This window comes from Pieris rapae, chromosome 19, assembly GCF_905147795.1.
Source record: "Pieris rapae chromosome 19, ilPieRapa1.1, whole genome shotgun sequence".
In the NCBI taxonomy this organism is placed as follows: domain Eukaryota; kingdom Metazoa; phylum Arthropoda; class Insecta; order Lepidoptera; family Pieridae; genus Pieris; species Pieris rapae.
Window position 1 is genome coordinate 5908830 of NC_059527.1, and position 24170 is coordinate 5932999.

Sequence of the window (24170 nt, forward strand, 5' to 3'; positions counted from 1 at the left end):
ATTACGATTATTTTCGAATGCCCTTGTATTATTATCAACATCCGACATTACCGGTTTGAAATTACATTCCATTGGCAAAAGTTTTAGCGAATGTTTCCCTAGTTAGTAGTAGCTAGTAGTAGTAGTTCCGCTGGTTTTTTGCTTGCGACATGGTAGGGGTCTTGCAAGAATTTATTTGTGGGCTTCTATATTGTGTAAGTCGTCCAACGGTTCGTTATTTATGATATAGCGTTATAGCTTCATTTTTATTCTGTACTGTAGTTTAAAATAAGTTCAAAAGTATATCGCGAGTGGTTCTTCCCCTACACGGTCTGGACATGTGTTAATATAAATTTACCTCGTTTCAGATTCTTTTGAATATTTAATAAGAATAAATTATATAACTAAGAGCAATATATGACAGTAATGAGCAAGTGATATACTCAAAGTTTTATTGTCCTTTTCAAAATAGACAATTAATTCACAGAATTCTATATAATAAAATACATGTCACAGCCAACTAGCTTAATTAGCCGTTTAATTAACAACCTAGCCATTTAACTAAACGGCGCAGTTACAATTGATTGTAACTATTGACAAGTATATTTATAGAAAAGAAAAAAAGAGTATTTATTTTGTTAAAAACTAAATTGTTTAAATTCATCAAATATAAAATTACAAGATATAACTAATATTTTATGTTTTTATTAAAATCAATTTTAAAAAATGTGAGCCGTCACGGGACGCCTGGTAGATGTGAAACATCGACATTATTTTGTAAAAGTAATATGCAGAAAAGAACAGAGTGTGATAGGAACGTGGTAAATATGTCATAATGATAAAATAAAATATTACGATTTTTTTCCAGATAACGACGACTATTTGTTGAATAAACATTATTTTCATTAAATATTTTTAATGTGAAATTTACTACTGCATGTAGACTGTACCTTGTTTGATGTGTACATCATATAGTGTGGCGACGCGTCGCCACGGCATGCGTCGCCACGCCATAAATCGGTTTTACGTGCGGCTATAGATGTTTCACATCAAAAAAACTTAAAATTTTGCACATTTTTTATTTAAGTTACCTACATAGTTTTTTTAATTGTAACAGCAAACAAAATACTATACAATTTATTATAAATCTAATCCAATAGATATAAAGCATGTATGTACAGTAGTGAGATTATTTTTTAATAAACTAGAGAAAAAGCTCACAAATCCCATGAAAATAAGTGGTGTTTAACTAACATATCTCTGACCCCTTCTTTTAATGGCTGATTCTGTGTATCTTTCTTAAGAGGAAGTTCCCAATTTGGATTTAAGTTAAAGCCAAATTGTGACAATATGCGTAACTCACATTTAATTTGTACCCACCCTGGGGAGTTGATAAATGACCATGGGTGGTACCATTTTTGGACAACATCTACACATGAACAAAGAACTTCCAGCCACAAATGTAATGCTTCCTCATTTAATCCCATACAAATAAGAGTCCGCAACTTGACATCCATCTGTGCATGGGCATTGTTATGAGATAAATTAATGGCTTGGACACATCTATATAATAATTCTTCAGGAGTTAACACTTTACCATCTTCATCTAATCTGTATGTTTTACATAAAACTAAACGACTGTAGACTGAATTAAAGTGCCTCTCAACTTCCCTGGATGAAGCTTCCTCAATAAATAGCCATGGGTGACAGGGGCCATCTAAAAAGCTTGGCTTTTTAATACCATGAAGTAATACTCTTTTAAAGGCAGGTGCAAGTACTCCTCGGACTAAATGGGCAGCTTTTTCTGTAACTGAATCATCCCCAGCTTTACTGTATTTAACCCCTTTTTCATCTAACAATTTTACAAATCTTGCTGGAAACCAACCTCTTAGCCCATTTAATTCACCTATCCAACAATGTTCATCACGTGAATTTATAACTTCAATGACATCATTTTTTCTAAAGCCAAGTTCATTGCCATCTCTTCTTTCAAAGTCTAATAATGCTTTAGCCCTTCTCCGTTTACTCCTTGAAACATTAACATACCTTTCCCTATCAGCAGCATGGCTTTGCATGCTGTAGTCAGCTGTGAGCTGAACTTCAGAAGTTAACTGTGGTTCTAGGGCAAGAAAATGCCTGGCAACTTGTAAAATAGCTTCTCTAAGATCAACAAGAATTTCTGTTTGTTTTACATTCTTAGATACAGCATCTTCATTATTAGTATCATCTCCAAAGAGCATGGTTTGGATTACTGATTTACTTCTCTTGATTTGACGTCTTTGTAACTGCTGCTTTGGAAGATTAGGGACAGCATTTGGATTTCCAACTAAAGCTCCTTGATCAGCCATTAAATAGGCTAGATGTCTTCTCCTATGTGTTTCTATAAGTGCAGGGCTTAATGTGTCTCCACAAACCTCATCAATAGTTTTTATTAAAAGATCCACATCATCAATTTCACCAGGTATATCTGACAGTGCATTAAAGATTTGAGCCGAATTTGATATTTCTGTAAATCTGTTTTCTTTTATTTTCAACATAGCTAGCGTCACTTTAAAAAGTACAATTGAACCATCTAAAAAGAAAAGATCCCAAACTCTCAGTAAAATTTTTATGTGAACAACATTTGCATATAGAGTTAAAAACCAATGCATAGTAATAAGAGACAGTTCAATATCATGAGCATTTAAAACTTGATCAATTCCTGGTAAATAAGATGATATAAGACTTCTAAGAACTTTTTGATCAGCTTGTATACCTATTAAAGTAGAAGAATAATATGATGCTGGCAATAGGTCCTCTACAGTTGTGCACATTATCCAAAAGGCCTCTTCTTCTTCCATGAGTAACAAAAGGGATGCAGCTATCATTCCAGTTCCCTGACAGTATCCAATATCTGGGTAAAGCCAAGCAAGAGCCCTCAAAATTCTTCTCAAGCGTGGCACTCCAGTGCTTGTTGGATGGGAAAAGCACACATTGTTTGGTAAAATTTGCACCAGATCCTTTTCAATTTGTTTACTTGTGACCAAACCATCATCACTTGATGCTCTAACAATTTCATGATATGTTATTTCTGTTGTTAAGTGTTTTCTATTAGCTCCACAAAGATGCATCCACACTTGTGGTCTAAGCGAGTGTGGTATTCCATCCTTAACCATGTTTAGTAATTTATCTGTTTTTTCCATTTTATTTTCATTTTCAGAGAAATTAATCTCTTTACTAAAAAATTCCCATTGAAGGCGATGTTGGTCATCTTCAATAAATGATGAGGCAAGTAATTTATTAGAACTTTGCTCGGGTCCATCCTCCTCATCAACACAAAACCCAAATTCGTCAAACCTGTAGTCGGGAAGACCACCATGACCTTCTGACTCAGGTTGTGCAAGTTTAGCCATTATATCTTGAGGCACCATACTGGGTGTAAGCGCTGAAAATGATCCTCCCGGTGCTGGTAAAAGTTCATCAGCTACATTCATACCACGGATTGCATCTATTACATCTTCTGGGTCATCATCTGCTAGAGCAGCACTTAACTTACGTTCATGTTCTTCACGACCAACGTAACCTACGTGGTCACGCGAAGTAAATAAAGATTTCGCTATATCCATGTTCACTAATTTACCATTCCACAAAAAATAAGATTATTGACACTTATTTTCTAAAGAACTATTTGTATCTATATTAGATCTTTATTTGTAAATTGTATTATTGAATAATTAAGATGGCGCTTGTACCAAAGCGCAGAGTATAAATTAATATTATAATAGAACATTGACATTTATATATATACTATAATAAACGTTCTTATTCATCTATTACATCAATCAATCAATATAAATAATATTTATAAATCAAAGAAACCTTTTATGTTGCGAGGGTTCGAAGTCAGGGCATGGTCATAAAGAGCCAAAAATCCATCTGCTGTGTTATATACTGTGTGTGCTGCATCTAAAAGGAGGACATACAAATATTCTGTGCCTCAAAATAGAATCGACACACTAAGGAGAAATTCGTATAAAACCTTAAAGTTCTTGACTGGAAACCCTAAAGTGGCAGCCCCACTAAATTTGGATAGTATGTTACATAATCTCCTGCTTGTTTATAAATCCAGACACAGTGATAAACAGAACTTATATAAATAAATAAAATATTTTTTTTTATCATATATGGTATATGACCTTTTGGCAATAAAGGACACAAATAGCTTCTTAGAATTAACAAAACACTAAGCAACGACATTCTAGTAGCACAAGCTGAACCAGAAATGCTTATATACACTTTGCTTATACTTGTTTTAAGCGAAGTGCATAGAAATTGTTTCGATGAATTGAGAACTTTATTGAGGCAAGTAAAATGAAGAGGACAACCACAAAAATGGTATCGATTTCGTTCTCTCTTACTCCGCAAAGAAAAGTCTTGTAGACTGGAAATCAATCTCGGACCAAATCATCTAGGCCCATTTCAACTCAAAAGCTCTCCATGGTGCAATGTTAGGCTCCCACGTCTGTGGAGGAGGCCAAGAATGACTTTAACAAGGCACTTAATACCACACTCAAAGGTATTAAGAAACAAAATATTATGATCGTCATGGTGGTGATACAAAAATTGAAAGCAAAGCACTAATTGTGAGCTTTCCATGGAGCAAACATGAAGTCTGGGTGCGTAATGAACGGTGTAGAGAAAGCGATCATTAATAGACCTTGCAAGCGTCGTATCTGAAACAGGAGGAGGTGGAAATCACGTTACACATTATTAAGGTTCAAGAAACCTTCGCACAACTTCGGCCTGAATTGCAGTCATCGAAGTTGAAATATTGGTAGACCCAAGATTTAAATAGTTGGATACCATGTTAAATCAGTGCTGTTAGTGAGTGTGAAACGTCACTAGTGACATCTTGCATAGGCTTTTATTTTTATTTTACTAGAGAAGATCTCCAATCAAAAGAACAATCACCCGTCTAAGAGCCCCTTTACAAATATATCTATATCCTAGGGCTTACCTCGATCAAAGCAAAATCTAATTATTCGTGATGACCACATAAAAAGTACGAAGTTTTCCCATTTAAAGCCAAGTTTATATATGTGACAAATAAATAGAAATAAAGAATTAGATTACTTACGTAATTTAAGCAAAGTGACTTTTTTATATAGTCTTATTAATAGAGTATAGTCATAGACAATAGTAATATAGTAGTTAATAAACCATAGACACATATGTATGAACAAGGGTGAAGGGAGTCCGGACTCCGGAGTAGGGATATGAACTAAGAATTATGATTATGGCTTTGTAATTTGTTTATTAGACTCACTTTTCCTACAAAAATTACACATTCCATTACCTTTTCGCCTAAAATCCATTGTAAATATTGTAATGCTTTGACTTCTAAGCGATTCTTTATTGTATTTTCTCATTGAATCGTTCATATTGCTACAAAACTAGTTTATTTGTTAGTTGCTGAGTGTTGCGTTGATTGTATCTCGTATGTCGTAACTCGCAACCTTTAATATATTCTAAGGGGTATATTGGCTAAGGTAATTGCTAATTATTAATTTGTAATACCCATGTATTGTCGTACATGATAAAACGTTAAGTAATAAGTTCTAAAGTTGTTTACATAACATAGGATGGCCGAAAAACAGTGTTGCATAGAAAATTGTACTTCCTCATCATCAAGAAATGAAGACGTTGGAGTGACTTATCATAAGTTTCCCAAAGATCTAAATATTTACAATAGTTGGATTCGTATTACCCATACAAGACCTAACACTGACAATAATTTGTATGTGTGTTCAAGGCATTTTTGTAAAAGTGATTTTCAAATGTATCAAGAATCAAAATATGTACTGAAGTCAGGTATCTGTTAATAGACATTTTGTAGAAGTGTAGTATATGGATACTTGCTTGCTCAGGTTCTTTGTTCTGCTAATCTATCATATCTCATATACAACAACAACAATATCTTGTTGTATTGCATTGCATATCTCACATAATCATACACTTATACAAAGTATGATTATTTACTAGAGAGCTATATGAAATAGGTATAATTAATATTTGTGAAATATTTTTATATTTAATTAGTTTTGAAAGTAGTTAGCTAATTCTATTTGGTTATTGCATCTTTAATTTCATATTTGTTTTTAATGCATTTATCTATTGTGTACTTTCAGTAGATTGTTATATATTAACATATTTATAATGTTTTGATTAATGACAATTATGTTTTTCAGGAGCATTGCCATCAATATTTCCTTGGACGATGGCAGAAGGCAATGACTTTTCCGAGGCTCACATTGGCAGTTTATTTCAAGATGATCATAATGATAATGTAAATACATCTAATAGCATCAAAGAATCAGACCCAGAGAATATAGAATCAATAAAGAAATTCATTGAAGGTCAACATAAACATCATAAAATGACAGAGAATGAAGACAATTTGAACACTTTAAGCAACTTAAACTTAAGTGTAACAGCTTTAGATGTAATACACAAGTCCCAAGAGACACCTATAATAGCTAATAGTGTTATGAATATGATTATTGATAGTTCAAATGCAAAGGTAAAAAAGAAAGAAGAAATCCAATATAATGTAAACCACTGTGATAAGGGTGAGATTATTTATATTCTAGAATACTAAATTATTAAAATTTTATATAAAACATTTAAATTTAAACGTTTGTTAAAAAAAAGGTATGTTCTATAAAAAGAAACAACATTAGCTAAAATGGTGATATTAGACCCATTTCTTTTATAAATAAGGTGATTCCTAATTACAGTCAGAACAGCACTGTCAACATGCAACTGCATAATGCAGATTATTTTATATATTTTAATATATATATATGGTATGCTGGTGTTTTTTAATATATTTAATAGCCTTTATATTTAAACCAATTTTTTGTATAAAATATTTATTTTACCTTAATCACTTATCAGGCACAGTGTCATTAAAAGTTGGCAGTAAAGTGGAAGCAAAAGACTTTGGTGGTCAGTGGCATGCTGCATCTATAGTTGAAGTTGATTATGATGAGGTGGAGGTCTTAGTTCATTATGAAAATTCTACTAATATGTATGTATACCATGTGTTACTATGTGGCTACTTATTAAAAAAAAATAGTAACATTTTAATATAATTTACAGATAAGAGCAATGTCTTATCAAAAGCATTATCAGATATTTTTAATTAATACTTTAAATAACTTTTACCAATGAGTTAGTATTTTAAATGTTAAGGTATATCTAAGGTATATGTAAGGTATAAAATTAAAGTTCATACAGTAAATATTTGATTCTATTACATAATTTGCTTATAAAAACTATTTCATAGAAAATAGTTGTCTTCTTTTCTGTAATTCAAATTTGGAACCACATTCCAAAATAAATTATGAACATCTGTCATTATATTGAAAGGTTTAAAAAACATAAATCATTCATATTATAAATAAAATAGATAATTCTATTTTATAGAATTTATTTATAATAAATATTAGATTAATTTTTAATAAAAACTTTAGGCAAGATGAATGGATAAGCGTGAGGAGTTCTCGTTTGCGACCTTATAAACCAAATTGGCTTACTGAAGTAGCGGCGCCAAATATGCCGCCGAAGACCACTGGACAGAGTACAGAAATTCTTCCTAATGATGAAATTAAGGTGGAAGAAAAGAAAAAAGTAACTTTTATTGAAGGAGAGAGGTGTTTAGCGCGTTGGAGAGACAATAAAAGGTTTATGGCTACAATTCAGAATGATTTGGGGAATGGCAAGTATTTCAGATTTCTTTAGGTCACAGTCATGCATTGTAGCTTTTGAATTCAGCGAAATTGTTCTGTCTAAGTCTGTTTTAATTTTATTAAAATTCAAATTGAAATAATTTGTCATTGGATTTTGCTTTGTGTCTAGCCATAGTAAATGTTATTTATATTATCTATTATAAATGTCACTTAAAAGTTTAATAATACTGTTTTTATCTGATAATAAAGCAAATGAGCCTAACAAACAGCTATAAAGCAATTAAAAGAAAAACACTTTTTTAACGGATTATAGATATGTATTATTATATTTAAACTTATAATTATTTGTACATAATTTTAAATTAGCTTAAAGCAAACTAGCTTTGGGGATTGAATATGTTCACTTTTCAGGTCAATATGAAATTGTGTTTGATGATGGATTCCAGTGGAAGTGTTCAGTTACAAGGTTGCATAAATTGAAAGATTCTTCCGGAAAACCTTTTGAGAATCTGTCGGTAGAAACATCAATATCACCAAGTACTTCAGCGTTGTCTCCGCAGTCACCAGGCATAGGGCCGCTGAGTAAGCCGGCATTCCATACGCACCTCTTTGATCCCACTAGAGACTACTTAGGATCCAAAAGCGAGCGTCGTGAAATGAAAAGAAAACTTAATATTAAGGAAATATTTAATATCGGTCAGAAAAAGCGGAAAATAAAACCAGAAAACACTGAACCAAAAAGTGTAAAAAAGAAAATAATAATTGAACCTAAACCTTTGGAAATTAAGAAGGAATTACCGGGTAAGGGAAAATATAGCACTTTTAATAAAAAATAATTTCATATGGTAGCACATTAAACCATTTTGATTGATATTTAAAAAGTTACACAAGACATTCCTTTAAGCCTAATTTTTTGCGATATCATTAATGTGATTTCATTATGTAGTATTTAAATACATTAAATTTAAAGAAATTATCCTAATATATTCTTGTACAGATAGAACTGTGTTAGTGGTCCTGGCTAAGTGACTGTTTAAGTTTGACTGTAACTAACTAGTCTTAGTTTTTTATTATGGTACCAAACATGTTTTTTCAGACGCAGTCGCATCAATTATTGGAACTGTAGATGGTAAGGTGCTCGAAGACACAAAACTAGAATCACCTGAAAGCAACGATGAAGGTGGTGAAAAAATAACTTTGGATGATTTGATTACTTCAAAGGATGAAGCTTCGTACTTGTCAGACTCTGATGCTGCTAACCGCTCAGACCCGGTAAGTGCGGTTTTCATCTGAATGTATTTAGCTTTGTAGCAGTAGCTTTAATAGGTAGAATTTATTATGTATAGCTTATAGAAGAATTAAAACAGATATATTATATAATCAATTTGTAGAGAAATACAGTTACTACTGTAAGTATTAATTTATTTGTATTTGGTTCTTTAAAAAGAAAACCTGTTCAAGTTTAACTCATAATATAGGTTTCTAATGAAGAAGATACTCTTGAAAAATTTGATGATCACGACGGAAGTATAAACGAAGAAGTAATCGATAAAATGAAAGAAGTAATCAGTAAACTAGAAGATGGTTTGAATAAAGTGGAAAGTAAAGAAGACGTAAAAGATACACCAGAGCCAGAAATAAATCTTGAAGTTATACAAGTCGATCCTAATGACGTGGAAATTGATATAGAAACGGAAGAAATAGATAAAATTGTACCGATATTTAAAGATGAAATCAAAACAGAACAAACAACTGAACCAACAATGGATGTAAATAGACAGGAGAAAATAAAAGAGAAGCCGAAGAAGTTAGCATCCAAAGTAAAGAAGAGTAAAAAGTTGAGGCTGTTACAGGAGAAAAAGGTTAAAAAGCAGGTTGAGAAGGTTAAGAATGAATTGGAAGAGATGAAAAAGCAGGTTGAGGAAATGAGAAAGCAAATGTTGCAGAAGACAGAAGAACTTGCTACGCATCAACAGCAGCGTGCGGCAACGGTATGTACTTTAGATTTGTTTTGTTTTCAGATTAGGTATTTAGTTTTAGATAAATTATAAAGACTTGTATTCTTATTAAATTAATATAAAATTTTATATTTTTAATGTATAGGTTATTTGTAGATCTAATATAAAATTTAGCAAGGTTCGATATTTAAACTGCCATAGGATATAATAGATACTATCAATTAATAACAGTATAACAATATACAATTAATTAACGTGTTATAAATAATAAAATTTGATAGTTGATTAAATCTTAATATATATAAATCTCCTGTCACGATGTTTGTCCGCGATGGATTCCTAAACTACTTAACCGATTTAAATTAAATTGGCACACCGTCAGCAATCTGGTCCAACTTAAGAGATAGGATAGCTTAGATCTTTAATTATAGTCGCAATTTTATTTTATTGCTAATTTTTTTGGTACTTTTGTTGGTACTTTTATCACAGCACATCTAACAGATGGTTTACCAACGTTTCACAGACATAGACAGCTATCTATCTACCTTTCACATAAGATCTCCTAACGTTTCCCTTGAATAGTTTACTACTATACATAACAACAACCTTCGCCACAGCAACGCTTAGCCGAGTCTGCTAGTAGTTTAATAGTTCTATAATGACTTTAAAATTGCTACATTTTTAATGAGTTCTGAGCGTTAAGTACTTATTAATTAAAATTTACCACATCATATTATGTCATACTATATCTACAGTATATGTCATTATTTCTAAAATACATGACTATTATGTTAAACATAAATGCTACTAAAGATAAAAAATACAATTTCTGCTGATTTTAGAGAGTTTGTTATATTAGGTCAAAAATGTATTAGAGTTTGACCATACGGGATACATTATTGAATAGTAAGCGTTGATTATATTACCCTTACTGAATAATGGTTATTGCTCTAAATTCTTTATTTTCATTCAATTATCATAATATTCGTCTCATACGTAATTGGTACTAAAATTTAAGAAGAGATGATTTCAAGCGATTTTTAAACTTTCAGAACGAAATGCCAGTGAGTTTCCTCTTGCCGGGTGAGTGGTGTTGTCGGTGGGTTAATGGTGAACCTGTGGGACAAGTTCATGAGACGGTTGAGCCCAGGGCAGACACGAAAAAACCTGCATTGCCACGACGCACTGTGCTCGTAAGTAAATATGAATATTTTTTTAAATTTTCAGTGCGGTCAGCGATTTAAATCATTGGAATTTTTAATAGAACTAGCAATGAGTTATGAGGTTAAGAGGAATAACCACCATTAAAAAAAATATCGATTTAATGTTTTCTAAAGATACGATCAGTCGCGGCTAAAAGTTATTAGCGCGAACAGCCAAATCGACTCAAGCGCTACCTCTTCATCCAAACATTGTTTTAAGTGAAAGTTATACAACATTTTAATAAAAATGATATGTCATTTGAAAGCTTAAAATTTCAGCTTTTATGAGACGTGATCTTTATTAATATCCATGTATATTTTTTTTAATATTGGTGTTTTTACTTAAATGGGGGAAGATGGAGTTGTGTTCTGAATTGACACTAGTAAAACACGTTTCTCTTAATAAGTATAAAATTTATTGGCTCAGTGTCTATGCCCCTATATCTACAGCCCGTAGTCGGTTCTTCATCTACCTTATTAATTTTTTGACGGTGTCTTGAGGAATATGGAACATGTTGTGCCCTACGCAGGATTTGTTGGCGAAGACTTCATCCTAATGCATCAATCAGAGCGCGTTACTCAGCAGTTTCTTCGAGAAGTCGATTTGCGCTCAATGGACTGCACTTAGTCCAGACAAATCCCACTTTCGAGTTATACTATATAATAATTACATTATATTTCCAGGTGGAAGACAAACGACTACCGGAAGGTTGGAAGAAAGTTATGGTGAGGAGGAGTTTGGGACAATCTGCTGGAAAATGGGACGTTGTTTTACTCAGGTATTTAAACAATATTTTGTTCAACTAATCATAGTCTTAGGTTAGTTTTTTTATTAGTAAATTTCCGAGGAACTACGTAGGTTTCTAGTTTTCTATTTAGAAATGCTACTTCTACTATGTTTAAATTTAAAAAAAGTATCAATATAATTAATCGCTTAATTCGGAAAATTTTAGATCGCTTCTATAATATAAAGCTTTAAGTTATAAAAATCTTAGCAACGTTTTTTTTTAATAAAACAAAAGCATAATACAAAGTTAGATTAGTTTTCGTACAAAATATATGCAACTTCTTCGAGCCAAAACTTCCCCTCGGTAGTGTACTGCGATACTGCTAAGGAAGTTGCATGGATCTGGTTAGCGCTATCATACGTGTATATCTTAATATATATATTTCTTGTGTGCGTGTGTATGTGACTGAACTCCTCCTAAACGACTGGACCGATTTAGACGAAATTTTTTGTGTGTGTTCAAGGGGATCTGGGAATGGTTTAGATTCACAATTTTGTCCGCTGGACAATGTTTTTTTAATTAATTTTCAATTTATTAGTTGTTGTTGATTTTGGAATGTTTTACATTGGATCCGACAGACGGCGCTACCATCGCAGTGTCAAATTTTAAATAATATTCGAATTTTAATTTTAGTCTGTCCCGATATTTAAAAAAAGTTTTGTTATCATTGTGTTATATCGTGTGTGACCATGTGCTGGATCGTTAGATATTGTCATTACATTTGAATAGTAATTTTCATCAAAATGGCTTATTAAAAATTGAAATTTTGAAATTAAAGACGTGTAGACAGGACAACGTCTGTCGGATCCGCTAGTATTATTATACTTCTTTATATCATCCTCTTAACTGAGGAATAAAAAACAATCTCCCTTTACAGTCCGGATCAAAAGAGATTCCATACAAAGCAAGAGATGCGAACGTACCTCGATCAAACTCAAGGCGAGTTTAAAGCTTACGAAAACGCTTTATTGGACTTTGGTGTTCATCTGAAATTGTCCCGAAGAATGGGATGGGTCACCAACACTGGTCCCTCGAATGCTCCCGTTTCGAACGTTTCACCATTTGTCATCAGAAAGAAATTGAGTGCTAAAGATGGGAAAAAGAGGCTGAAGATACGGAAACCAAATGTAAGTGCTTTAAGAGAATACGATGTTTTAGTTATGACCGAAATTAAACTGATTTCTTATTTAAAAATATTAGTACAAATACTTATAGAAAAGTTTGTAAGGTGTCTCGAGTTTAAATCCCGCACGTGTTAGAAATTTATAATGCGCCATAGGGATTTTTACGCACGTTTCCTTCCTTTAAGTCGTACGTTCGATCCCCAGCTCTGCACCATAGATAGTAGACTATGAATGCATTTAACACTCGCTCGTTCGGTGAAGGAAAATATCGTGAGGAAAGGGCTAAAATAGTCGGGTGTATGTCGGACACTGAATTTTCATCAAAATATAAATATGTGGACTGGAATGGAAAATATTCCATTTCAATTCAACCTGGAAGCCCCATATGGAGCACCGCGAATGCAAACCTACTCGAACTAGCCTAAGTGTATTTATTTGTAATTATCAGTGCTGAACATTATTTATACTAATATGATTAAAACTTTAAAACTACTATGTATATTAAAATTTTGGTAAAGGATCAATACATATTTATTGTTTTTGATTCAAACAACACATATTTAGAACAAATAATATCTGAGTGATTTTGGTTATAGCACTCTTAAACAAATGAAAACTTGATATTTTAAAGAAAAAACTAAATTACTCCTGCTGCCTAATCTATATCTTCGTAATTTGTTTTGGAAACCCAAAGTATTGGCGAATTACGCAGATAATTCTGTACAAGTTATGGTAGCCAATCATTATTATTTGAACATTATTACAGTATTGTTGACAGTGTTTTTTTTTGTAGGAATTAAACATCTCGTATAAGTTCACAATTACATATATTTTAGAATTAACATATATTTTACGATTTCCAGTATATCTTACAAAGACAAGGAGAATTAGGAGAACCATCCGAAAAATCTAGCGAAACGAAAGAAACGGATATTGATATGCAAAATCCCCCAATTGAAAATGGGTTTAGTAAGTGTGCATTTTTCTTATTAAAGATTTTGTTTCAATATTTTTAACCCTGTTTTGACAACGCTATTCATTTTTATGTCAACTTTTTAAAAGAAATTTTAAAGGCTCTTTGATCCACTTTTCGAACATTATTTTTGGGGTTTTTACGTAAGAAATTGTTGAATCCTCCGAAAATGTATTACTAGTGTGGTAAAAAAAAAAATTTAATAATTATTATTGTGTTTGACTCTTACAGTATACGTCGGATCTCTTAAAGTCCAAGTTATTGATAGCTTACTGAGATGTCCTGCGGAAGGTTGTCTCAAGAACTTCAGAAATAACACCCTCTTAAAGATGCACATTAAGCATTATCATCGCGAATTAAAGAAAATGTTGGGAAATACTCCGAAAGTCTTAGATTTGGCCTACGCTCGAACGAGGCCCACAGGCGAGAAAATCAAAAAGAAAGTTATCAAAGTGAAAATTCCTAGAGTTCAGAAATCGAATGTTCTCGTTGGTCCTAAACCGGAAGTGAGCGAGCCACAACCGGAAATACGCATCAACATAACCCCCTTACCCACAGAAGAGACACAAGAAGATTCGCCAAAACTTCGCCAAGCGCTCATACCAAAACCGGTAAAGCGTCCAAAAGTGTTATTACCGGTTCGTAAACCGGAACTCGAGGTCTCCGAAGACGATAAATTAGAATTGGAGTGTGTCGATTTCGAGGCTGCCATATCTACCCATACAGTAACAAAGCCGGGTGACTTCCAACGTTTAGAAATTAAACCTGCTTTTAGTGAGGATGAAGAATGGCCCTCACATTCTGATGTTGATACTAGATCCAGTTTCCCTGGTTCCGGTACTCCGGATTCAAAGATATTGGATAAAGTGGCAACACCTATCCCAGGTGTATCTTCAGAGTCAAACGAAGAAGCGAAGGAAGGAGAACTATACATGTTCACTGAAAGTAAGTTCCTAATATTTTTGTGTTGCCAGCTCGCTAAACATTAACATTAGTCATAAAAAATAAATCAGTGCGACTATAAATTTATAACGTCATACAATTTGACAAAGAGACTAAAGAGTACTTTAGTTAGAACAATGCAATTACATTTTTGTGCAAAATTAAATATTTTTGAGCACATGCTAAAAGCTAAACACAAGCTACCTTCCAAAGATACGCAAGCAGACAACAGACAGTGTTATTAGTATCACATTTATTTATTTATGGATCGTTATTGGTTGTTTTATTTTTAATAATTATGAAATATTTTTAACAACAAACATACAAACACTGTCTAAAATAAATATCATTTAAGTTTTGGTGACTTCTTAACGAGGCTTACAAATTTGGCACACAACAACACTCACTCGCACACACTTACATTTTGTGTAAAACCTAAACCTAAAGGTCGGCAATGCACAAGACCTCTAGTAATGTCTATGGGCGGTATCAACTAACATCTGTTGAGCCTCCTCGTAGAAACTTAAGGGTACCTGACTACGAGGATTCAGAAACGAGACAAATTTCAATACATTTTCACGTATGAAGTCATAGCTACTGAAACAATTATTGTAAAAGATTACCAATTTATATGAAAATGTATCAATTTGTATAAAAATTCATCAATTTATATAGAAATTTACCAATTTATAGGAAAATTAAGCAATTTGTATGAAACTTTACAGCCGGTGAACGAATTAAGATCGAGCGTATGAAGCGTGAAGAGATAATAAATTGCCACTGCGGGTTCCGGGAAGAAGATGGACTAATGGTACAATGCGAACTTTGTTTGTGCTGGCAACACGCGCTTTGCCATAATATTCACACTGAGGGAGAGGTAAAATCAATAATTAATATATATATTATGTTAATATACTAAAGATATTAATTTTTTTTATTCCGTAACCAGACAGCTAACAAAAATTAAATATATATAAACAAACACTAAAAATATAATAAGTTTGACTTGAAATGAAATCTGTTATAACGACATCGACTACTATTGTACATATTTTTAGAAACTAATATTTTTATTTTATATAGCTTATCTTCAAATAATTTCATAACATCAAAGCAGAATAGTCTCATTTGTAAAAATTCTATTAATCGCTGTTCATGAGAAAAAAGAAATCGAGTTATGTAAAGAATATAAATCATCAACCGGAGACCATATGATATAGTAGATATACTAGTAAAATAAATTTAACAGGTACCAGAAAAGTATACATGCAGCATTTGCTTGAATCCCAAACGCGGTCGTCGGTCAAAGCGTTTCCTGCACGATCAAGACAGACTGTACGAGGGCTTACTCCCTGGGGCTAAGCCCTGTGAATTCCTGCGTCGCTCTCATGAGCTCTCTGGAAATTTGCTGCGAATACAGGACGCTTTACATGCCATGCGAGTCAAGTACTATGTCGCAACGTGAGTTATTTAACTTATTAAAAAAAAATCTGTACGGTTCTTAGATTTAAATATATAATTTTGCAATAAAAAAAAACATTACCATATAAATCGTTTCCATATAATAATAATTGCAATAGGAATGAAAAGTTACATGTATTTTCAGAGGGATAAACTTGCGTTGTGTTTTTCAATAGCTATTTAATACTACTAGGTATAATACTAGGTTTGTAAAAAAATATTCTTTTTTAGCAAAAAGAACCATCCAAAACTATACCTCTGGGCCAAAGACTGGGAAAACGCTGAATTGAATTTCACACAAGAGAGATTAAATTCTGATTATTCTGATCTCAACATTATCATAAATAATATTGGAAAAGAGAATTTGCCGGTTAAAACTCAAGATGAAGAAAGAGAGGCACTTCTAAACCTCTCTGGATCAATTCCTGGAGTGCCTTTGGACTTTCCTATTAGTACTACGGAATTGGAGAGAATGGCCAGGTCTATACAAGGTAATCTTAAATTAGATGAATGTTTTATTAGTCATAAAGTAATTTAAATTATTGATGTAAACTTGATTTATTGCGTACAAATATACCCAAAACGTTATTAGTAAATGCAAAATTAAAAGCTATCAAAACTATAATCCTGACTGGGCAGAAATTTATCGAGTTGTATTAATAATTTTATCCAAACTCCATGTCATGTTACTGCTCATTGTCGAACTATAAAACGTCAAAATAACTTGACTACCATGACATGACAACTCCAATCCTCTGTCTCTTTAGAATGTTATGTACCCTAGATATTTATATGCTAATTAGTTTTATATGTCAGTTAATTCTTATAATTGAGTTTATTGCTTGTTTTGATTATTGTGATAAAGCCTTAATATTATTCTATAAATCCTTTATAGCGTCTATGCGAAAAAAGACCCTCCGATTTGAGGGTATCTGGAGTGCTAAATTTTAAATTAAAATCTTTTTGTTATGACAACACTGCTACTTCAATTATGTTTGATAGGAATAATTACGTAATAGTAAAAATATGTTTTTAAATAACGCGTTGCAAGAAAATATAATTTGCATTGCCGTCACGATGGCTCTTTAGATTTGCACAATGCACAGACTCAACCATAGACAATAGGATATCTAGTTTCATAGTGATAAATTATTTGTAGAGCAAGAATCCCGTGTGTCAGCCCCACAGCCTGAAGCACCGATTGATAATAATGTTTGTCGCGAACGATTACTGAGACATGTACAAAGATGTCAGGCGCTTATTGATGCAAGACTTGACTCTATTGAAGCGCAGGTTGCTGGTATGTAGTTTTTCCTTTTTTTTAGATGACATACCTTAGTACATACTATAGGACTTAAACCATACAATAGATATTTTATTTCAGAGCTTTAATTACAAAGTAGTTTTTCAAATTATATATTAAAAAATAGTTTTTAGATGATATATCTAATCGCTCTTTTTCAGAATTGGAATCCCAAGATCCTTCATTTGAAGATGATGAAACTGCAGACTTTTTCCCACGAACAAAACAAACCATTCAAATGTTGATGCGAGATCTTGAAACTATGGAAGAGTTGGGGGTTATAACTTGAAATAGTGTTTTTAATTCATAGATTTTATAAAACTTGTAGATTTAGGTTGATTTTTCTGTATTATAATTGAATAAAGCAAAGCTTTAAAAAATATAATGAAAGCAATGATGTGATTTTACTTGAATTTTTCTTTTACAGACATTTTCAAAGGTTATAGAGTTAAATAATTTTTTAATACAGTTGCCCAAAAAGTGGCATATTGCAGGGACGTATAGCGTTCGAGATGTGGGCTTATGGGGCGATTACACACTCGTGCTTTTTCTTTGCCTTTCCCGCACTCATGCGTTCTCTTTCCCAACTGTCAAAACAATGTCTATTAAAAAGGAGAACCAACCACGAAGTAAGTTTACTAAACAAAATTCATAGAAGTTTTTATGACATATACAAATACATATTTCTAAAAAGTTTACTAATAATTGGATTCAATAAGTTAGTTTAGGTTTCTTTTCATTTCATATCAATAAAAAAAATATTAAAAAGATAAAAGCAACCACGAAGTTTTTACAAAAAAAATCACAAGATTATATAATTTATAATTATTAAATTAATTAGATATGATTCATGCAAATACATATTTTAAAAAGAAGCTACTAATTTGTTTCAATATCAGATTTAATGATTGGATTCAATGAGTTAGGTTTGGTTTCATTTCATATCCATAAAAATATTCTACTGAAGACCAGGCTGTATGGGCGAAATTCCCTTTGCCTACCCAGAATGGGTGAAGAAAAAAAACCTTTGCTCATACTCTTTGACGGTTGGCGCCATATTCTAAAAATGTTCTTGCGAGTTGAGTTATTTGTTGCACAAATGAGTAATTTCGACGATATTTTATTTCAATTAATACCACCCGAACTCGCACAAAATGCTTCCGAGAACATTTTACCGGAAAGTCGCTACATATCTACGTGTAACGAATTTATTGCCTGGAGAGAAGAGAGAAAAAAGCAAATACATAATTTTATTAAATTGCTTAATTTTTTCGCAACTGTATTAAAAATAGTTGAGCATGCTCACAACACCTGATTATCGCGATTCGCCTGTGCTCCATCCCATCCACAGTTGCAGTCAAAATGACGGACGTAGAGGTGGTGGCGACTGATTTGTAATTAGTTTATTAATTTACATTCCAAGGGATTCGCCAAATAACCGACAGCCTAGTTCTAGCTCAGCGCTAAATCCCTCCATATCATATAGATATCCCAGCATATCAACTTAATGTACTGACATGCCGAATATTCAACTTATAACATGCTCACAGGTCACTCAAGCGAATATTAAATGTCAGTCGCCACCTTTAGGGTGCGTCTACATCTGGCAAAACTGCTCGCGAGCTGCACATTCGCCAGATGTGGACGCACACTTAGGGTTTAAGAATTAAATATGTATACATATTAAAAAACAAAAATATGCTTAAAAATTTATTCATACAAAAATTAACCTTCATAGTATTTTGGTAGTTGATCTCCAAGGATAACTGACCGCTCAACACCAGCCTCAGATATCACTCCAAGCCTTACAACACCTCCCGAGGAACCATCTCTCAACATAGCGAGGGTCAGAGTGTTAGTAACAAACTTGACAGCTTCTTCTTTGCTCATTTTAGGCTTAAAGTTAGCATCAACATAACCATAAACATAAGATGAACCTGAACCACCAATAGATACTGCTTGTCTCTGAACCATACCTCCAATTGGTACAGAGTAAATTTGTCCTAAAAATATAATAGATCACTAAATACATTATTAAAATTAATACATTATCATATCTATCTAACTGATACATTAATTTTTGATTATATATTTTATTGATGAAACACCAAAAAATTGAGTTTAGACCTTTCAACTTATGGAGGATTATGACTTGGGACTTGTTTTGTTTCTTGTTTTAAAATAGAATATTACTAAATTTGTGAGGTCCAATTTATGTTTTTTGAGTTCTATAAGAAAAATATGAACCAAAATGGCTTGCAGGTACTCACTAATTATTTTGACTACTGGAGGGTTGAGGTTTCAAGTAATTAGTAAGGTTTTTAGGCTTAAAGGGAAAGAAAAAAAAAATTCTGCAGGTTTTAGACTTATTTTATATTTTTAAAATAAGAAGTACCATGTATTATAGTACCTCGGGAATGAAGTGCTGAGTTTACTTCCCAGAGTGCAAAAGATTAATTATGTTTATGTCCACAAAAAGATTTTTATGTCATGCATTTTAAATATAATTATCAAAATATTTCAAATACATGTCACTAATGTGTGCTAGCTACAATACAATCCATATTTACCTCCTTTATTCTTATCCCAACCAGCAACAAGGATTCCAGCTACAAGAGAGTCTCGGTAGTTATAGCAGAGTTCACGAAAGATTGCTGCTGCAGTTTCCACCAGTGGAGGCTCACCCAATTCCATCCTATGGAAATCTGTAAGATAAGTGGTGAATGATTATTAAACAAAATAGTTAAATGCTTTGTAAACTTTGATCACAAACAGTCATCAGATAATAGCTACAGATTTCTACATACATTCTCTTGTTTGAGACGTACACCTTTATGATATATAAAGGCCTTGTCTTTTGATTTTGAAATTGAAACAGAAATTATAAGAGAATGGTACTTACTGAGATGATAAGTAACAATATCAGCAATAGCTTGGGTGTCTGCAGCTGATCCCGAACGACAACAGTAGATGTAATCAGTGATCTTTGTCAGCTTGTCCGTAACTCTGTTAGCGATGTAGGCGCCGGTTGTTGTACGGGAATCGGCACCAATCACAACTCCGCCATCAAACTCACAGGCCATGATTGAGGTTCCCGTACTGTGAGGAGCATTCATCCAGCTCATGCTAGGGTCAGTGTAAGTGTCTACTACTGATGCGGCCATTGTTTTACTAAAAAAATATAGAAATAACCTTATAAGAATGAATTTATAAATAAAATTTATTAACATACGTTGTCTAGTGCATTAAACGTATAATAACGTAAAGATTGTTCCTTAATGTTGGATTAAACCAAAACGAAGTTACTTACATGATTGTTGTTATTCTTTTCAATTATTAATTTAAAATTTTGAAAGTCACTGCACCAAGCAAATAATACAACTATCTGACAGATGTCAACTTTGTTATAAATCAACTGTCGAAAATGCTTTTTCAGTTGTCAGTTTGCAGTCTAAGTGTCGAAAGCTGTCAAACGTCACAGACCTAGTGTTACCAACTCCTATAAAGGTGATATTACTTGAGATACTTTAGCATTAGATACTATTATTATTATTAATATTTACGTGTGTTAGGTTTACAAAACCAGAGGCGCTACAACTTTTTTAGACCTGGGCCTCAGATTTCTGTGTCTGTTTCGTGATTGTTTGTCAATCTAAGCGGCATGTAGATGATCTGCCTCCTCTGCAGGAAGGCAAACCGAACCTTTTTCCTATTCTATTATATCGAATTTCCTAACGATGTTTTCCTTCACTGTTCTAGCGAATGTTAAATGTGCTCATTGACAGAAAGTCCATTACTCCACAGCCGGGGTCAAATCTACGATCTCAAGGATCATCCTTGACTCCATGAGTCGCACACTGAACCTACTAGGCAGACATTGGTGTGTTAGATCGAAATTATCAATATAAATAATAATAATTATTATCAAATATTTTACCAACCTCCGGACATCTCGACACCTTCACCCTTATTTCGATTAATGTGCGAGGGTTCGCACGCCCCCTTACAGAACGGAACTCTATGGGTTTCTTTCTTTTTCCGGATATATATACGTGGGTAACACTGAAAATGATTTGAGCTGGCCAGTTTTAGAAACATTGCTAATTAAAACTTTGTTAGAATTTAAATTTTAGAACTCTTTGGTATCCTAATGGCAATTTGGTAATATTGATTAATTTTTCATTTGTATTTGTGAATTGGCGGGAAATATAAAACTCTTTTTATACATGAAAATGAACCCAACGCGAGAAAATTTTCGGTTAATGATTTATTACGACTTTCGTTGTGGGCTTACTCTACAACAAAGCTATGATAGGCTGCGATAAGCATTTAAAGCAGCCACATCTCGTGCCACTATTTACAATTGGTTTAACGAGTTTATGCGTGGACGTAGAAGCTTAGGCATTGCTATGAGGTCACTCAAATGCTATATATGACATCGTCACAGGTGATGAAAGCTGGTTATATTGCTAGGAACCCGAAACCAAAAGCCAATCAGCTTAGTAGGTGTTTCCTTTCGAGGATCGGCCAACTAATGTAAAGAAAGTAAGAAGTAAAGGAAAAAAGATGAATTCCTCATTCTTTGGTCGGAAAGGTAATTTCGACTTTGCTGCTAGGAGATGGTAGGACCGTTACTGCAGATGTTATTTCAAGCGCTGTCTGCCTGTTGTCTTGGAAAAAATTCGACAGCAGCGCTCTCGAAGCAGGATCCTCTTTTACCACGACAATGCTTCAGCACACTCCGCAAAACGGACTTGAATATTTGACTATGAAACGAGATAGAATAGCAAGAGATGGTTTCGAACTTATAGAATTAAGTAACGTTCAGGAATTGCTTGAATAGAAAAATGACTTAGAGAAAATGTTAAATTGTCATTTAATTTGAAAAATCTTAGGAATGGCTAATAAGCTTTATGATTTTTTTATTCGTCTATGAAACGAAGTCGAATTTTTAAGAGGCAAATCGCTAAGGTCACAGGCCACTGATGAATACCAGTTTGAATTGAAGGAGCTTTTAAAAACTATTAAATTCTTTAAATCATTAGCTATGTGTGAAGATAATAATAAATGAATATGAAATCAAATCAAAAATCATTTATTCATGTAGGTAACACAATGTACACTTATGAACGTCAAAAAAGAAATATACTTTGAATGCTTATAATTTCACATTTACTTCCAGTTCTCAAATCAAGGGCGTAGAATGGAAGAGAAGAACTGGCAATAAATATGGTCAAAACCTTTATATTAAATTAATTTCTTGATGTATTTGTTTTATTATTTTGTCCCCTATAAATTACCATTCCGTATTCACGGTTTCTGTATTCGCGGCATATTTATGGAACATGTACTCAGTGAATAAAGAAAGATTTTAATTAAATTAAATGAACGACTGTTGTTAATAGCGAGCTGAGCAGTGTTGTCTAGGCTCTACGGCGCGCGATTCTTATTCCTGAGATCGTAGGTTCGAACACCGGAATTGCACGCAGGGATTTTCTCCGCTTGCTTTAGACCTAAAAAGTCTGCGGCGTCTAACAGGCTTAGAGATACATAAATTATATTTATTATATTCATTCTCTCTTATTACATAAACAGCCAGCCCAGCCCAGATAGCAGACCTTACCACTGGTTTATTCATATCTAAAGGATATCAACGTAAGAGATATTACGGGACTAAAGAAATAGTCGATAACACAACATATTTTAATCTCTTACAAATTGAGCGTTAAAGATCATAAATGCTCACTCGAAAAAGGAATTGTATGATATTTTGTCTTTGTATAAGTTAGGTGGGTTACCTTTCCAAAATTCCCAATCTTTCGCAAACATTGTTCAAATTTGATAATAAAATCGCAGTATCATCGTAGCGTGGGTGTCCTCCACTCATTAGTACTCTTTGTCACGCTAAAAATGGTTTCAATAAAGAATTTTTAAATTCGGTACGCACCATTTTGTATGTCATTCGAAAAACGATGTTTATTTAAACGATATAAAAGACGCGACTGAATGAACAGAAGTTTTTGATAAATCGCTTTTTTATTCGACACATTTATTCAAAAGAAATATCGAATATATTCATGAACTTCGATTCGCCACCGTTGTTCAAAAACGATAGGACACGCGTCTAAGAAATTTTGAGTTATGGATCAACACATTTTGATGTTTTAATTTTGCATCTGGTTAATTTTCTCATAATTACTAAAATCGATAATCTAATACTGTCTTATTTTTAAACGCTAAAAAAACACGATTATACAGCGGTCGTGATGTCGCCGATTGATATTGCGTCGGTATTTGCAAAACAGTCGAATTAATATTATTACAATAAATAATGCGTTAATTAAGAATGTATATTAATTAAGGTTTTTTAATATAACACGGGTCAGCGGCAGGAAGCTAACCTGATGTTAAGTGAAACCGCTGTCCATAGACACTCATAATTATTCTAAAAGCCTTTGGACCTAACCTAACCTTTTATGTAATAGTATATATTTAATTTACAGATGTGCAAATTAAATCTCCAAAATTCATTAACATATAGAAGTCAATTAGAGATTTCTTCAAGAAAACTACATTGCGCTGCCTAAAAACAAAAATATATCTACGTGTAATTTTACAATTCCTGTATCTTTATCGAAAAGGTAAACTGCTTAATGACTTTGATTATTATTATTTTATGTTTGTTTTTCATTCGAAGCATATCGTTATAG

The 24170-nt window shown here is 32.9% G+C and overlaps 3 protein-coding genes across 4 annotated transcripts; 1 reads left to right on the plus strand and 2 right to left on the minus strand.

Annotated features, from left to right (window-relative positions):
• Positions 1–1112: 1112 nt before the first annotated feature.
• Positions 1113–3734, minus strand: LOC110998541 (small G protein signaling modulator 3 homolog). Its single transcript, XM_022267237.2, has one exon. It carries the CDS (start codon positions 3582–3584, stop codon positions 1197–1199), a length of 2388 nt encoding a protein of 795 aa, XP_022122929.1. The 5' UTR covers positions 3585–3734; the 3' UTR covers positions 1113–1196.
• Positions 3735–5216: 1482 nt separating this feature from the next.
• Positions 5217–17865, plus strand: LOC110998534. 2 transcript variants are annotated; one of them, XM_022267228.2, is made up of 18 exons: positions 5217–5507; positions 5600–5829; positions 6207–6587; positions 6916–7048; positions 7494–7738; positions 8121–8510; positions 8806–8981; positions 9188–9700; positions 10720–10860; positions 11554–11648; positions 12535–12784; positions 13645–13750; positions 13986–14699; positions 15422–15573; positions 15946–16157; positions 16389–16648; positions 17317–17457; positions 17622–17865. In XM_022267228.2, the coding sequence occupies exons 2-18, from the start codon at positions 5601–5603 to the stop codon at positions 17747–17749; spliced, it is 4266 nt and encodes a 1421-aa protein (XP_022122920.2). In that variant the 5' UTR covers positions 5217–5507; position 5600; the 3' UTR covers positions 17750–17865. The 2 variants fall into 2 exon arrangements, with proteins under 2 accessions (XP_022122920.2, XP_022122921.2); XM_022267229.2 differs by lacking the exon at positions 5600–5829 and having other exon boundaries at positions 5218–5507.
• Positions 17866–19157: 1292 nt separating this feature from the next.
• On the minus strand, positions 19158–20871 carry LOC110998538 (proteasome subunit beta type-6). Its single transcript, XM_022267233.2, has 4 exons — positions 20771–20871; positions 20363–20631; positions 20031–20165; positions 19158–19463 (listed from the first exon to the last, which is right to left on the minus strand). The coding sequence occupies exons 2-4, from the start codon at positions 20622–20624 to the stop codon at positions 19186–19188; spliced, it is 675 nt and encodes a 224-aa protein (XP_022122925.1). The 5' UTR covers positions 20625–20631; positions 20771–20871; the 3' UTR covers positions 19158–19185.
• Between the last annotated feature and the right edge of the window lie 3299 nt (positions 20872–24170).